Source organism: Sebastes fasciatus, chromosome 3 (assembly GCF_043250625.1).
Source record: "Sebastes fasciatus isolate fSebFas1 chromosome 3, fSebFas1.pri, whole genome shotgun sequence".
Classification (NCBI taxonomy): Eukaryota; Metazoa; Chordata; class Actinopteri; order Perciformes; family Sebastidae; genus Sebastes; species Sebastes fasciatus.
Window position 1 is genome coordinate 5,669,846 of NC_133797.1, and position 17,184 is coordinate 5,687,029.

Below are 17,184 nucleotides of genomic sequence, written 5' to 3' on the forward strand. Positions count from 1 at the left end.
ACACTTGCAGAGTTGTATTGCAGTTACTAACAGCATTGCTTATACAGATCGTAATAGAAGTTCAGCGTTTGAAATCACGCTTTCATCACATATCTACTATCACATTATCCTTAGGTTGGTCCAGTTGCTTTGGCGCTTCGTCCACACTGGGAATGTCAGGAGCGCGTCACGTGGCGGCTGCGTCGCGTGGCGGCTGCGTGACTGACGCGTCGGGTGTTCACACCAGCTGCGTTTCAGCTGCATGTCTGCTGCTGCTGTCAGCCCTTTCTTTCTACATAGAGTTTGCCTTTCATAATGGCCATTTCATTTCATTATAAATATAATTTATATTTATTTTAGACAGAGAAAGGTTAAGAAACGTTTGTAAATTTGTAAATAATACTAATAATCCACAATCAAAACCCTGTACTATATTCATTCATGGAGCTCTCTAAGTCACTGCATGTTCTACAACACTGTCCGGCACATATTTCAGAATAAAGCTGTGTGTTAACAAATGAAGGAATTCTGTCCACAGAAAAAACGCTTGAGGGCATTTATTTTGAAATGAAAGCAGGAAGTGTTGATTTAAAAACAAGTCTTTACTTTTTTCATCTCTGTAACATATTCTACAGATGTCTAGACATTGAAACTGTAGTAATGTTGCTGGTATAATGTCAATATACAGTCAATAGATCACTTTCACTGTCTGTTGTTGCTGTGAACCGCGCGGCTCGCGTCAAAAATAGGCGAGACCTCGAATCTCTCAAAGAGAAGCAGCTGACACGCAGCTGAGACTTGACTCTGGACTTGTTGGTCTTCATCTAGACTTGATCCGGTACTTGTTGGTCTTAACTCCAGACTGGACTTGGAACATGAGACTTGTGGCTTACATGTGACTTGTAAAATGACGACTTTGTGATGTGTTCCTCATGTACAACAGAGTGTGTTTCTTGGTCAGTCAGTAGTTGTGTAATGATTAATAGTAACCAGTGTTCTCAGTGAAGGTGTCTCTTGTCTCTTTCAGGACTCTTCACCAAAGCCAGACATGGAGCAGAAGTTGCGTTCAGCCTCCAACGTCGATGAACTGATGAGTCTTATCTATCCGTCATACTGGGCCGCTCTGAAGTGCAGATCCAAACTCTCTGCTGCCTCTACAGCCTCTAAGCTCCAGCTTCGGCGGCTGAGGCCGCTGGCTGACACAGAAGAGCCAACATTCGCTGCTGCCTACCTCAACTTGGATCTCCTGAAAAGTATGTTTTCACTTTGTTTTGATATTTGTTTTACAGACTTGGTCATCACAGCAGGGAAAGTGCTGCTTTCGAGGGCTCTTCATAGAATTAACTCACAAAGAGTTGCCTTTGAGATATTAAAGTTTGCTGACAAAAATGTTTGTGTCTGCATTAGTTAGAGCGTCATAGTAGGCAGGCTATAATGACTGTATTTAATTTGATGGTGGACTTGAGCTTTACTTTCCATTTTGATGTCGGACTGATTTGTAAAATGTGGTCGTAGTTAACTCACATAATCCGTTCCTGTTTTGAAACAAAAGGAACATGTTTCACCATGAAATAACACACTGAATTTTCTAAAACAAGAGCATTAATATCAAACACATACCAAATGTTTGGGTATGATACTGTACAACTGCAGCTATTGCCCATTTTGCATCATTGTGATCGCTTATATACAAAGTATCTACTTATTTGCATTGTGGAAATCGTTCCCCTTTAAATGCATGTAAAAAGGTCGTGGGTGTATTTGCAATTTTCTAAGAAAAGGTGCATTCATGTCAGGAAATAAACTAAATTGATTCAAGAAGGTTAAAAAAGTCATGGTTGTAATTCAGCTTCCTGTGGTTTCACAGATTTGACCTTAAGGAGCTCATGCTCTGATCCCAACTTAGACTACTCTTATGCTTGCTTATCCTCATGTCAAATCTTGTCAACAGATTTCTCCAGTTGCACGCATGAAGACGTCCCTGACTGGCAACTGACATCCATGACATGAATGCATTAAGCAAAAAATTACCTAACTAGAATGGCACTCGGAGAGCGCAGACCTCCGCCAAGCTGCCCGAGTATGATTCCCCCCCCCCCTCTCCGTTCAGCTTGCGCCATCATCCAAGTGTATTTTTGTTTATGTTGAGATCAGCTGTACGTAGCGGAGCATCGTAAAACACTTCATTCAAACTGGACAGAATCTCGAAGTAAAACTCACCTAAACCGTCGTCGTTACTCTTTCCAACAATCACCAAGTGTGCTTTGGTCGAACTCAACTGTAATTTCACTGAGTTTAATGTGAAAAAACGCCAAAGAAAAACACAGTCGTCCCCCCCTCCCTCTACCCCCCACTCTCTCTCTCTCCCTCTGCAGGCAGAAGGAAAGAGGCAGGGTGACGCGTCATCAGTAAAGCATCATCAGTTACACTGCGCATGTCCTAAAGCCTGTGGTGTTAATGCACAGGCTGACCGGAGTTATTAAAAACAATTCCCGAAGCCGGATCATGAGCCGGCTCGCCACCAAAATTGAATGGATTGTTCATTGTGCCAAACCCCACCCCTCCAAAAAGTTTCATTCAAAGCCATCACAGACTTTTGGAGTAATCTTCCAAACGGACAAACCAACAAACCAACGCCCGTGAAAACATAACCTCCTTCCTAGGCCTGAGATGACCCAATAATAGCAGTAAAGAGCATCTATTATTGAGCTGGTGTCCATCTAACAACATTGATGGTAATAAGTGGCAAAATGTGACTCTAGGCCCAATTCTTATTAGCTCTGTTTTGCTCTCCACAAAGTGTAATCATATTTTCTATTAACAGTTTGCTGGGAGGGTATTTTTCTGCCTCCACATGCAGGGATTACATGGAAACATGTTATAATAGGAAGAATCCATTTACCAAACTATACTAACATCAGTCGTGACCGATCACATTGGCTCCACCTTGATGTACTGACAGTTTGGTAATGACTGCAGACCTGAGGTTAAACATGTGAAATCCCTGTTGACCACAGTTCTGACTTGGCAACATTTCAATATACAAATTTAGAGACCACATGTTATGATATGTGATATACGTGTGTTTTTTTGCCTTTGTGCATTTGCCATCCATGTGTACAGCAGCTGAGAAAAAAAACAAAAAAAAACACCTGTTGCATGGCCGTGGTGGTGGTCTGATTTTCTGTGTGTATGCAGGTATAGAGTCAGAGTGGAGGAAGACTCAGTGCATGCCCAGGGAAGTGTGTGTCGACGTGGGCAGGGAGTTCGGGGCTCCTACCAACATCTTCTATAAACCACCCTGTGTGTCCGTCTACAGATGTGGAGGATGCTGCCACTCTGAAGACAAACAGTGCAGGAATATCTCCACTGGTTACGTCAGCAAAACTGTAAGCACATTCTTCTTCTTCTTCTTCTTCTTCTTCTTCTCTTCTTTTTATTATGTGCTCAAATATGGATCTGTGTATATGGAATCACTGATGATTGAAGATTGGAACACCCCAAATTTCATAAGAAAGTGTTTGGCTCAAACGTTTAGCTGCATTTTTATTCTCTTTCATTTTTACTTTCAACCTGTAATTTAGAATGCTGTGGCCTGGTCATTCCAGTTTTGCACATGTATGAATAAGAGAGCCACTGTTACCAAAACTAGCGGTGGTGTAATTATTAACTGATAGAATGGGGATATCCAGTTTTTACCTCTGCCAAGGCCAAAGGCCTGGAAGGAGGTATTGTTTTCACCGGAGTTGGTGTGTTTGTTTGTCAGCAGGATTATTCCAAAAGTCCGTGATGGATTTGAATGACATTTTTTGGAGGGTGGGGTTTGGCACAATCCATTAGATTTTGGTCATGATCCGCATTCAGGAATAAGAATTGCGATCAGCCTGAGCATTAAGACCACATGGTATAACACATGCGCAGTGTAGCTGATGACGCGTTGATGACGCATGACCACGCCTTCCTCCTCCTTCTGAGAGCAGAGAGATACGTGTGTGGATGTGTGTGCGGGAGCTGCTGTCCGTCCGCAGTGAGAAAGAAAATAGCGGTAAATGACGGGATGAGAGACAACGTAGTGTAACGTTATACAGATATATCAAGGCTGCTGAATGAGCGAGGCATCCGCCGATACGTTACATGGAAACACACCATGTTAATAATTAGCCGACCACCTCATGTGACCGCCAGCTGTGAGCTGTGAACTGCTTTTAAAGTCACGCACCTTGGCCGAGGTATGCGCTCTCCGAGTGCCATTCTAGTTACCACTGTTACCAGGTTCACACCTTGGAGCTATTTGTGTTGGTTTTACTCTGTCATGTAGCTAATGTTACTAGCACATGACAGCTTACTTGACCACTGTTTAGTTAGTTAACAGCGTGACTCCACATGTACTCAACTTATTGACTAGGTTGAGAATGACTAGGCCTTTCTCTGTCTGCCAATGTATTTGTGTTCTCTTGGTACTCGACAGATGTGAAATCAAGCAATTAATGGTTCTTCCATAAACTATCAGAATACTGTGGGTACGCATGGTGAACTGTATGTCCTTACCTCCAGTGAGGCAGAAGTGTAATGTTTGGCTTTAGGTGGTGATAGAGTGTAGGTTGTTACTGAAAAGTTTTTTTTCTGTACAAAGGCCATTTGAAGAAATCTAACATGCTTATGTAATGTAATATTAATATTAACATGTTGACATACTTACAGATTAGGGCAGTCATTTTTATGCCTCCACGCCGGCGACAGCCGTGGCCGGAGGCATTATGTTTTCATGTTGTCCGTCAGTACCATTCTCGTGAGTCCGATATCTGAGGAACACCATGAGGGAATTTCTTCAAATTTGGCACAAACGTCCACCTGGACTCAAAGATGAACTTATTAGAATTTGGTGGTCGAAGGTCACTTTGACCTTATGTCCATCCCATTCTCATGAATGTAATATCTCAGGAACGCCTGGAGGAAATTGTAATACATGTGGTACAAACATCCACTTGGACTCAAGGATGACCTGATTAGAATTTGGAGGTCAAAGGTCAAGGTCACTGTGACCTTGCAAAACACGTTTTTGGCCTGGCCATAACTCAAGAATTCATATGCCAATTATGGCAATTTCAATGATGAAGTGATTGGACAGACATGGATGTAAACTGCAACTTGACTGGTTGGCAATTCTGGTAATTCTAGTTTTCCCTTATTCCAATGGTAGTTCAAATTTTGAATAAAACGTATTGCAAATACCATGCCACAAGTGTTGGATAAAAAAATCTGATAATCGTCAAATTAATTTGGATTCATCCTCTGAGGATGCTGAGTATCTGCACCAAATTTTATGGGAATCCATCTTATAGTTGTTAAGATATTTCCCACTAGACCAAAGTGTTGGACCAACAGGCCATGAGACTGATCAACTGGAGCCGCGCCACAAGCATGGCTAAAAGAGTTTAGTTGTTCTCTGTGCTAATAGATGGCAATACCTCCTCATGTTAAAAATTGTAAACTGAAGCTCAGACAAAGTAGCCTCTAGAAGTGAGAATAAGTTGGTTTCCACTGCTGAACATTCAACTGTCTTTTAAATTCAGACACATTTACTCTGTGAGGCTCCGCTCTCTGTCTGTCCTGTCCTCCAGTCTGCTCAGCAGATGCAGGAGCTCTGGAGTACCCTGGAGTGTGTGTTTTTGCGTGTGGTCAGATTGAGTTTTACAGCATGTTTGCTCTCTCAGTTAGGGTCACTTCCTGAGGCTGCCTTGTTCAGTGTGGGGCCATAAATCACTGCTGAGATTTGATTTGACTGAACTTGTTTAAACTGCCCATAAAAGTCGCTTTATGTGCCACTGTGACATAATAAATCAATTCAAGTTCATTTTGAGATTTTAATGTAGTTTCAGTACAACACCACGTTAGCATGCTGATGAAGGCAGCACATGCAGATGCAGCGGGCAGTAGCTCCCATGAACTTGTTTTCATTTGTTGGCTTTTCGCCTTTGTTATTGTAGCACGTATAAGATTGGATATAGCAGTGGTTCTCAAACTATGGTAAACGTACCACTGGTGGTACGCGTGCTCTCTCTAGTGGTACGCGGGAGGAATTTCTGACTATTGATTGCTCTGTATTGATGTTTTCCCACAGTTACGCATGCACAATGATGCATACGCACGCTGTATCATGTTTCAGTTTTTTTGGGACCGGAGACATTGTGAAGAGAAAAAAAAGCGCTCAACAGCGTGGCGCTACTAAACCTGAGGGGACTCACCCTATTTTTCCCTAATAACGCGACACTGTGAACAACAAATCTGTGTTGAAATCAGCAGGAGGAGAGTTAGTAATGTTACCTGTTAGCAGCCGGTGGGCAGCACAGTCTGATTGGCTAAATACCAGAGATACGAACGTTAACGGAGGTGCCATCGAGTTATTGTTATGAAGCGTTCAAAGTCGGCTCAGGAAAAATGACTATTGGGTGAAGGTAAATTACAACGTTATCATGATGTGTTCAAATGTAATCTTCATCTTAATCTGGCGAGAAACTTGAATAAATCCAGTTGTTTGAAAGAGATGTTTTCACATCAATATAAGAACCATTACTACCCAAAACAGTCAGTCCTATACGGTTCAAAAACTCCTGCATATAATGTAATTTTCTTAATAATATGCTGTTTGGAGTGATTTTCAGTATAATAAATGCTGAAAAATAAGTGTGCAGTATGTTTTCTATAAATTAATCTAGTGATAAAATAGAGGTTACGTCTAACATAATTTGTTTGGCCCCCGGCAACAATCTGGGTTTCTCATGTGGGCCCCCAGGAGAAATAATTGCCCACCCCTGGTCATAATGGTGGTACTTGGAGAGTCAAATATTTTTTGAGGTGGTACGGGGTGTAAAAGGTTTGAGAACCACTGGGGCATAGTACAGTGGAACTTGAGACGATCACTGCCCAGCATCTTCCGACCACCCAGCCAGACCACACGGAACAAGCACCACTGAGTGCGGTCCAACCGCCCCAGGAAGAGAGCTGGGATAAGAGCTAGGCTGGCCCTGCTTGGAAAGAGGGCTGTTCCACTACCCAGCCTGCTCCTGGCTGATGTCCGATCGCAGTAAAGCGGAATGGATGAAATAGGACTCGGTCTGGCCCAGCAACGGGAGATCGGAGACTGATGTGCCCACATCTTGCAGAGACCTGGCTCCGTTGTAGCATCCTGGATCGGCACGTTCCGCGCAACTGTTTGCATCTGTGATGTTTGGTGCTGAAAAATCACAGAAGCAAAGTGTTGCTCAGGGCCAGGTCATCTTACTCATATGTAAGAGAAGGCTTTTCATTTAATACAAACTCCATAAAAACATACATTTATGGGCATTTAAACACACTATGAAATGAAAAATTATGTTTTTAAATCGTTGAAGGCAGGCCAAATATAAGCTTGTTCAGGGGAACAGAAAATAGACAAAAATTGCTCAGATATTTGCACTTATACTTTTCTGCCAAGAGACGCTATGACGCTTGGATTCCTAACTGTATATACTGAGTATACATAGTAAGGAAATAGACAGAAATCATCTCTTTTGGGAGCAGTGAGTAGACAGCTGAGATACAGTTCCTGCCTCCCCAGGGCACATAAAAAAGGACTTTGTTTCAGGATTCAACATCACTATTATGGAGACTATAAGTTTCTCAGTAGAGCATAAACCTCCAACATAAGTTGATGTCGTCTTGCATGAAATAGCTGAGGCATGCCAGCAGTTGTTCGGTGTTGATGTCTTGGATGAGATGCTTATGTTTATTTTGGTGTACAGTAAGTGCCGCTGCTTGCTGTTGACCCAGAGCAGCGTTTCACAAAATCTTGGATGTTGTAGATGTCAGAGCACTTACAGTCTTCTGTAAACATTTCCTGAAGAAGATCACATGGTATGACGTCTTCCTGCAGCTGGATGAGGAGTGCAAAACATTAGTACACAGTGAGGACATGCCTCAATAACATTGTAGATAATCCCTCCAAACACTACTATGCACATGATGAAGATGCATCTCACAGCGCGTGTGATTATGTAACAGGACAACTGCGCCATGCTTGTACCAAAACTTTCACCTGCACACAACATAGTGTGTGATTTAATGGACTGATGCTCCCTAGAGGAAATTCTATTTTTAATTTTATGTTTCCATGACCTATTTCAATGCAACACAGATCACAGTCAAGTGTGCAATGCCCGTGCGCAAACATTTCTTTTGTCTGCCACTCAGAAGTTTTATCTGCCACTTTTGAAATCTATGCACTAAATGAAGGAATAACATTTTAGACCTGATGTTATTCAATGTTCGATATAGTTTACATAAAAAACATTGTACACATGGTAAATTACAGTGTTTGAATTACCGTAGCTCCCGGGGGAGCCTTATTTTTCAGGGGAGGGAGGGTACTGTACGCAGTACTGTACTGTACTGTACTTTGCTATTGTCATCCATAGTGGTTATTTGCATTAAAACACTCAATTCAAATGATTATGATTATTTAAATATTTGCTTTTATTAAAAAAATTCTTGGCAAGCTGTTAAACAGGTCATAATTCCCTCTCTATCTATCTACTATATATTGCTGTGAAAACATTTCCTACAAACAACTGGATTTATTCACGTTTCTCGCCAAAAATTAAATTTTACAAGATTATATTTGAACACATCTTGATAACGTTGTATTTTACCTTCACCCAGAAGTTATTTTTATTGAGCAGAGCTTGAACGCCTCATAATTGTAACTCAATGGCACCTCCATTAAGGTTAGTAGCTCTGTTATTTAACCAAGCAGGACTGTGCTGCCCACCGGCTGCTAACAGGTAATGTTACTAACTCACATCTTGTTGATTACAACACAGATTTGTTGTTCACATCTTCTCAGGTTTAATAGTAGTAGCGCCATGCTTTTGAGCTCTTTTTTCTCTCCGCCGTTGTTCCAGTCCCAAAGAAACTGAATGATACAGCGTGCGAACGCATCATTGTGCATGCGTACCTGTCGGCGTAAGATGCCAAGGAATCGGACAATTAGGAACCAATGGGAACCGGTTCTCTGTTTGTATCACTAGTGTTTTCCCTGTCTGCCAAAGCGGCGGATGTCCTGACAATTTTATCCACCACTGCCAACAATTTACCAGTATTTGGTGGGTGGCGGAGGCTAATTTCAGACCCTGGTTGGAGGCATGCCAAACACACTTTTGGTAATTTTGTGGCCAGGCTCGCACCTTTGGCACACTTGGATACAGAGTGGGACCATGCAGGCACTCACTTCATCTCTTACTGTTCAGTAGTTTGATTGATAATGGAACAAAGGACGCTTTATTCCTGTTCAACCTTATGTTTGGTAACCTGTACCTTCTGCCTGAAGGCATCAACTCATATTCTTTGTGAAGGATGTGGTGTGGGTCACAGGTGATTTTAAGGCTTTTAAGGCTTCCTCACCGTGTCCTCAAATATGGAGAGAAGACGGAGGCAGCACAGCAATTATTTTTCCAGCACTTCTGATCAGGTTTTTGTAGTTGTGATTTGAGTTTAACAGGCAGGTGACCAAACCATGTTGTGATGCCATAACGAATAGTAGATTCAATGGCTGCCCTGTAGGGTTCTGAATCTTAAGATGCTCTTCATGGATGGGTGGGGGGAAGGGTTTGTTTGGCCCAAAAAAGTGCTAAAAATGGACTTGCACCTGATGAAAATGGCATCATGGCTGCCTGTTGCCAGTCTAACCACCAGCTCCTTGTGAAACATGTATTCTTGAGGTATTTCAGTACACCTCAATCACCACTCAGCTGTGCCTTGAAACAGAGGGTAAGTCCTTCTATAGCTGGTTAGTTCATTTCCAGGTGGCTGTTGTTAATGGACTTGCTCCTGCAGTGTGTGATGGCTTATTGTTTCAGCCCAGCTGCTTTATTCATTTCCCATAAGTGTTAACTTAATGAACTGGCAGTGGCGGTCTGGGCTGATAGCTCTTTTGTTAGATGCTCTGTTCAAACTGATTACAATCAGAGCGGGAAGTCTACTGGCCAGAATTGTTTGGCTGTGTGTGTGTGTTTGTAGACCTACATGTGCAAATACATTTTTGTGTTTATACTCGTGTGCATGTATGAGGGTTTGTGTGTGAGTGTGCATGTGTCAACAGTACGTAAGCAGCAGAATGGAGGAAAGTAAAAAGAGAAGAGGATCCATGCTAATGCTTTGGTATGCAGTGAGCTGAGTGAGAGGCACAATACTGGCACATTAAACCTGTGTTAATCTGACATTAACATTGAATCAAATAATTATTATCAACTTTTGTAGAGAGCATCAACAGTTTATCATACTGTATAGGCCAAACCCACTCTACACTACCTACACTGCACCAAAAGGCAGACAGACACTGTTAGCGACTGGCTAGTGAAGAAAATCAGACACCTAGCAGCTAAATAGCTAGCTTCTCAGAAGTTGGTTGAGAAAAAACATAGCTAAAAATGATATTGGATTGAGCTTCATCATGTGTCCACAAACACAATTCCAAGTGAATGCCAATATGTTTGCTAACATGTTAACAATGTCCTGAAATATAAGTAAGAAACAGGAACTGTAAGATGTCTCTCCAGTAGATTTGCACTGAGTTGATTCTCAAAAATACGAAACAAAGTGCGTCCCTTATCAGTTCTATCTTTATCTATCTATCAGCAGATAGGAACACATCTTTTAGTTTCCAATTACGGGATGATTCCTTATTTTATGAGACGGCTGGCAATGATTTGGCTGTGTTTCTGTCAGCTTGTTTTGTGATTTTCTGACCAGACATTGGCCAGACATTGATTATTGAAGCTTTACAGGCCTACTCTTGTTTCAACATTTGCAGTAACCATCTATATATGCTAGCACGCATGCTACGATAAATGAAAAGAGGCATCATATTAACAGTGTAAAATAACTGTACCAAGTGGTAGCTAACTATCAAAGTAGTTTTGTCTTTTCCCTGTGAGGATTGAGATGACTGTTGATGAGCTATGAGCTGTTGGCACTGTACCTCAGAGCAGATCAGATTTAGATGGTTAGGGTGTTTGACTGGTACATTGGTGTCTGAAAATGCTTTTGTATTGCTGTTTTGTCCTCCACAGAAAGAGCGTACCATTGTTTTTGGGAAACCAAATATCTTCAAAAAGTCGGTTAAACAAACAGACTAAAAATTCAGCCTTGTTGCACATTTTGAAAATTGGACAAAGGTGTTTGAATGATTATTGGACTACAGATCCGTTAAGTTGAGGTAAGAAAAAAGGAGGCCAAGGTTGAAGCTAAAAGGCTTTCACCTGGCAGCAGTAACAAGGCCACAGTCTTTTTGAGGTTTCACAACACATTCTTTCACTCCGCTGGTTTTTCCTAACTGTTGTTTTTGGCTACAATCTCAGACTACTGGCCAGAGTTTGGAGATTTACACTGGCTACATAGTACGTCATTCAAATGATGGCAGACTAGATAGACAATTTACAGTTCATCTGAATTCTAATGACTTTTTGAATGGGATTGTAAATAATTTGTGTCAAAAGGGGATGTGTGGAAAGGTGAAGTGTCAAATGTGGCTGTTTCTTTTAAGAGCGTTCTGCGGTTTCTTTCGTCATCCTTAAAGTTTCGTTGTGCTGATTTGCTTTGGCAGTGCCTCGAAGCAGCTGGCAATCGTTGAGAGGTTCAACACTTCTCAGGTAATAGAAGTTTTGCTAAACTGTATAATTTGCAACTTGACTGACTGTAAGTGTGTTTAAGCATTTATGCCTGTCTAGTGCTTCTCTCCATAAGGGTTTAGCTCAACACCTGTGCAGTCATGTAGCTTCACTCTGCAGTGTGTACCACTTTTTCTTCAACACCCTGCTTTATTCCATCTTTCACTCTTCTATATTTGACTTATGTGTTCTGGTTTTGTCATAGTTGGCAGTGTTACCTTTACTACCTCACATATGCTGTATTAGAAATATGATTTTTTTTTGCTCCACTAGCAATGGGGCCCAACAATGGTAACGTCAGCTGGCCTGTCCCTCCTTCCAACTTTCCGGTCCAGAGCAAGATATATTGACAAGTAATTGCCAGCTGGCCAATGAATTTGCTGTGTATATTAATGGTCCCTAGATGAATCCTAATGTTTTTGACCTTCTAGCCATTCCTTCAACACCATCATCAGGCCAAGATTTCCATTTGAACACCAAAAATATCAGGCAGCCTTGCATGAAATTTAGTGAGCACATTAGTACACCTCAGAGGAATAACCCTATCCATTTTTAGCACTTTATGAAACCACCCGCAGCCAAAATGTAACTTTACACATTAGATACACAACAAACAAAACAAATCTAACGAGAAAGATTAACTAAAGTAGAGACGAGAAAACATGATCAGCTAGTCAAGTCAAGTCAATTTTATTTGTATAGCCCAAAATTACAAATCACAAATTAGCCTCTGGGTGCTTTAAAATCTCTACAGGATACGACACCCTCTGTCCTTTACAGTACGACCCTCTCATCGGATAAGGAAAAACAGATAGAGCCAGAGCAACACAACCTCCTCTCCACGCTAACCAGATGGAGCCAGAGCAACACAACCTCCTCTCCACGCCAACCAGATAGAGCCAGAGCAACACAACCTCCTCTCCACGCTAACCAGATAGAGCCAGAGCAACACAACCTCCTCTCCACGCTAACCAGATGGAGCCAGAGCAACACAACCTCCTCTCCACGCCAACCAGATAGAGCCAGAGCAACACAACCTCCTCTCCACGCCAACCAGATAGAGCCAGAGCAACACAACCTCCTCTCCACGCTAACCAGATGGAGCCAGAGCAACACAACCTCCTCTCCACGCCAACCAGATAGAGCCAGAGCAACACAACCTCCTCTCCACGCTAACCAGATGGAGCCAGAGCAACACAAACTCCTCTCCACGCCAGATAGATAGAGCCAGAGTAACACAACCACCTCTCCACGCCGAAATAGATAGAGCCAGAGCAACACGACCTCCTCTCCACCATGGAACTAAACTGGCAGCCAGTAGGCTACTCTTTGTGTGCCCTAACTCATCATGCTTTACCAGAAAAAAAGTAATTTAGTGCCACGTGTAAAATTGTGCTGGGAATATTACATGGCCCACACGCACACACTCGGGGTGCACTGGCACACACCCACACACACACAGCCTTTACTCTAGGAAATAGGCATTCAGTGCATGTGCTAGCTGGTAACAGCTTTTAGCTTTTTAAACCTACAGGTACAACATCTATAGAGCGCCTTGTCTTACTCAGGCAAATTCACAACTCTTTACACAGACACAAATCGAATCGCTGTGCAATACTCAGGTCATAAAAATACAATATACACAGCACAGCGATAGCAGCACAATCATAAATGCATATCCTTACCTTTAGAAGTTGAGCTGTAGCTTTAAATTACGCTTTTTGTTCATAGAAAGATTTAAGTTGGTTTTTGTACATTTTTCATTTGTTAATAAATTGCATCATTTTGTTTACACCCATCCGTTGCTCGTCTCTCTCTCTTCCTGGGTAAATTTTATCGTTACTCCCTCCATCACCCTGGACCTTAAACAGGGGAACATACTGTAACAAACCCATATTTCAAGTTCAGTAACAGAAAGCTCTCTGTTGCTTTCCATACACCTGAAATAGCTCAACATGAGGTGTTAAGTAACACCAGTGCATTCAAATGGACTCCGCTGTGACAGCGTCAGTAAATACCCCACTAAACTAAAGGAGCGCCACGATGGTAACTTGCTGTTTAGTCATCAACACCTTACTTGTGTGTCATGTGCTATTATAATTTGTTACAACACACTAAGACCACTTCAAGGATCAATAAAGTTTTATAATATCTCTACAATCTTCTTTTCCTCTGCCCACTTATAGAGGACAAAACAACAGCAACACTGCAGTTTGTTTAGGGACACAGTATTTTGTTAAAAGACACTTGAGCAGTGTTGAGGAGTCCCGTGGTCTGCTGGAAATTGGTCTTTCGAAACACCAGGGCCTTGGTTATCGTCACTGACAGGAAGCCTAAGCCTAAGCAGATATACAAGCCAAAACATCCCCACAAATTTAAGAAATGTGTGCAGGTGAACTTTTCAACCCACTGGTGGTCACTGTGATCTCAAAGAGCTCTCTTTATGTGTGTGTGTGTTCCGTAACCATGGTGAGCTCTTTACCAGGTCAAACAGACTGAGGTCAGCCTTAATGATATCCTCATTAGGATGAGTGGGAAACAGACTGTTTAAACTGTTCAAGGGTCTTGAATAGGAGTCATTGAGACTAATTTGTTTCTATTCATGCTGTTCAACTCTGTGATTGAAAGAATGAAGTGGCTGTCAGGCTGTTTCTGTTCTATTCTGCGCAGCAGTCTTGTGTAAGTATTTCATCAGTGCCATGTGAAAAAAACAAGCCCAGCTCCTTATACTCTTTTTGTTCTTCAAGTGGTAATCCTTCACATCGTCACTCGTTGTTTTCAGTATAAAATGTGCTCATTTCCCCCAGTGATTCAAGCTTCAGGTTGAACTCCAAGTTCAGGGTTCTCTGTTGAAGGGTCCTTGTTAAAAGAATGTGTGAAATAGTGGCTTCTTGTGATAGACTACCTTTATTGAGTGAATTCAAAGTCTATAGGCCAGTTGAATGGGTTGAAGTGGGCCCCAGGACTTTCACAACAGTAATTTAAAATATATTTAATTGTCACCCATAGAAACTGCATTACTGGATTTGTGGCCACAGACATATTATCACCTCCGTCAAGCTGACATTATCATATCACTGGAGTCCTGGTGAAAAAGTAAACGCCAATATATGTTTCTCAGGAGCTGCTGACAGAGTAAAATGAGAAAACAAAGTCAATGTTGACTTATTTTACCATAGTTTTGTTATGTAGCTTACGCATGTAGGATCTCTACGGTGGCCGACGCGAAAACGCAAACGGCCCTCTCTAGAGCCAGTTGTGAGAGCAGAGTGCTTAAAGTGTGTGTACGTGGGAAGTGAGTGATGAAGCAAGAGAAAGAGAGCGGCGGCGGCGACGACGGGAGCGAGTAACGTAATCGACTCTGGCTCTAGCAGGAATAGTTAACAGAGTTTGGTTTGTCCGTTCTGGGTTACTGTAGAAACATGGCGGTGCAACATGGCGGACTCCGTTAAGAGGACCCGCTCCCTATATAGATATAATCGGCTCATTCTAAGGTAACGAAAACACAATGATTCTTATTTTCAGGTGATTATACACCAAAGAAAACATATTTATTAATATTATATTCTATTTCTGCCAATAAATCCCCCTAATTGTTACACACTGGTCCTTTAAGTCATTTGTTGTGTGAGTAAACCTAAAAACTAAGCAAACCTATGTTGGAAGTTTATTTTGAAAAGACTCTTATGGATGTAACAAGCGGAAACTGACTCATCTCAAACTGACACTAGATGGGTATCTAGAGTGTCATAGTTTGAAGCATAGGGCCACTGACCAAGCGTCGGTATTTAACAAGTCGGGAGGGAGAATGTGGTGGTCTACTTCATTTTCATGATACATTCCTCACCCAGTAGACACAGCTTTATCCACAGTAAAGTAAAGTTTGGTTCAGATTATGGCAACAAGATTAATGTCTGATGTACAACGGTGGGACAGAAAACAAGACTTTCTTATCAAAAAAGTTGTGGATGGTGAACTGGATTATTATAGGAACTCGTAGAGCCCTAAATAAAACTTCTTCCCACTCTGATTCTGATTAAGACGGCGTCAAAATGCTAGTCTTCAATGAAGTTGAGTAAATAAAATCTGTGTGCTCCAGTGTGCTTTGGACCTAATCTCTGAAGTCTCTCCTATTACATCTTCCTCTCAGTTTGGTAGTAGGGACATTGAATTGAACGCATTTGAATCTAATTGAAGGTGACATAATCAATTAAAGGATGAAAAGACAACTCGTAAAATTACATTTTCTTTACTGTTACTTTTATTTCTTGTATTTCAGTATCATTTTCACCCGTGCCGCTGGCCTTGACAAACACAAAAAGTGCGCTGCCATTCCTCTCGGTCACTATCCTTTTTGCGCCTCGTCTCGATTCACCTTGTCTCTCCCTGACTCTTCTCTTGTTTGATCTTTCTGCAGCTGTTTGAGATCACGGTGCCGATCACCCAAGGCACCAAGCCGGTGACCATCAGTGTGGCCAACCACACCCAGTGCAGCTGTCTTTCCAAACTGGACGTCTACAAACAAGTTCACAGCATCATCAGGAGATCCCTGCCTGAGTAAGTGCTCATGCTCACTGCATCATTCTGTCTCTGCGGGTCACACACACACAAACACATACACGCACACACACACACACACACACACACACACACCTTGCCGACAGTTTTGCCGGCTTTGCACACAGTATTCAGACCCAAAGGAGACCTCTGTCTGGCGCCTATCTCCTCAGAGCTCTCTCTCTGTGTGTGTGCTTGCATGTGTCTGTGGCTGTATTCAAAATGTCATACTATACTAGTAGTACTGATTTGGCCAAAATTTAGTATGTAGTATGTGAACCAAAGCAAAATCTACAGTATGCCAAAAATACCCGGTTGTCGTACCGATTTGGAAACAATCTCCAGTATGCAACCAAGCCTGCAGGAAGAACTCCGGTCGTTAATCCCAACTTTCGTAGTGGCCAAACGGCGGTACTGCAACATCCGTGTCCGTCACATGATGCCATTGGGCCCAAAAATACTTTTTCCCATAGACTTACATTGGGAAAGAGACGTCTGTAACTCAGCGGATAATTTTTTTTGAGGTGAATCAACTTCCCAGTACAAACACTCTAATAGCCCTTATTTAAAAGGGCGTGACGTTGGGACCCCGTGACCGAGTCATGTGACCGAGCGGACGCTACTGCGCATGTTCCATGTGCCCAAGATCCGGGTACTTTTCCAGACGGAAGTCGAGCCATTTAGGCTTCATGCTCCACCGAGACATTTTCATAGGAATGAACGGGGCATCGCCGCTAACGCTGTATCCAGGTCTCTTAATACATTCCAGTCTACCTCGCCAACTATATCCCTCAACGCAAAGCGCTGGAATAGTACAGTCTTCGGTCACAACAACAGCAGTCAAAAACGGCTAGTTTTTTTAATTTTTCGTAGCTATTTCATCACTAAAGTCACTTGTGAACATTTTTGAGGCGAGAAATCAACTGTGTAGATTTTGAATATTGAC

The 17,184-nt window shown here is 42.2% G+C and overlaps 1 protein-coding gene across 2 annotated transcripts in view; it reads left to right on the top strand.

Annotated features, from left to right (window-relative positions):
• vegfc (vascular endothelial growth factor c) overlaps nt 1-17,184 on the top strand; it is a 60,603-nt gene that overhangs the window by 22,321 nt on the left and 21,098 nt on the right. For both annotated transcript variants that reach the window (XM_074628476.1, XM_074628470.1), the window contains 3 exons: nt 1,007-1,232; nt 3,178-3,368; nt 16,099-16,238. In XM_074628476.1, the coding sequence (XP_074484577.1) occupies nt 1,028-1,232; nt 3,178-3,368; nt 16,099-16,238 (536 nt within the window). In that variant the 5' untranslated portion in view covers nt 1,007-1,027. The remainder of the gene's footprint in view (nt 1-1,006; nt 1,233-3,177; nt 3,369-16,098; nt 16,239-17,184) is intronic.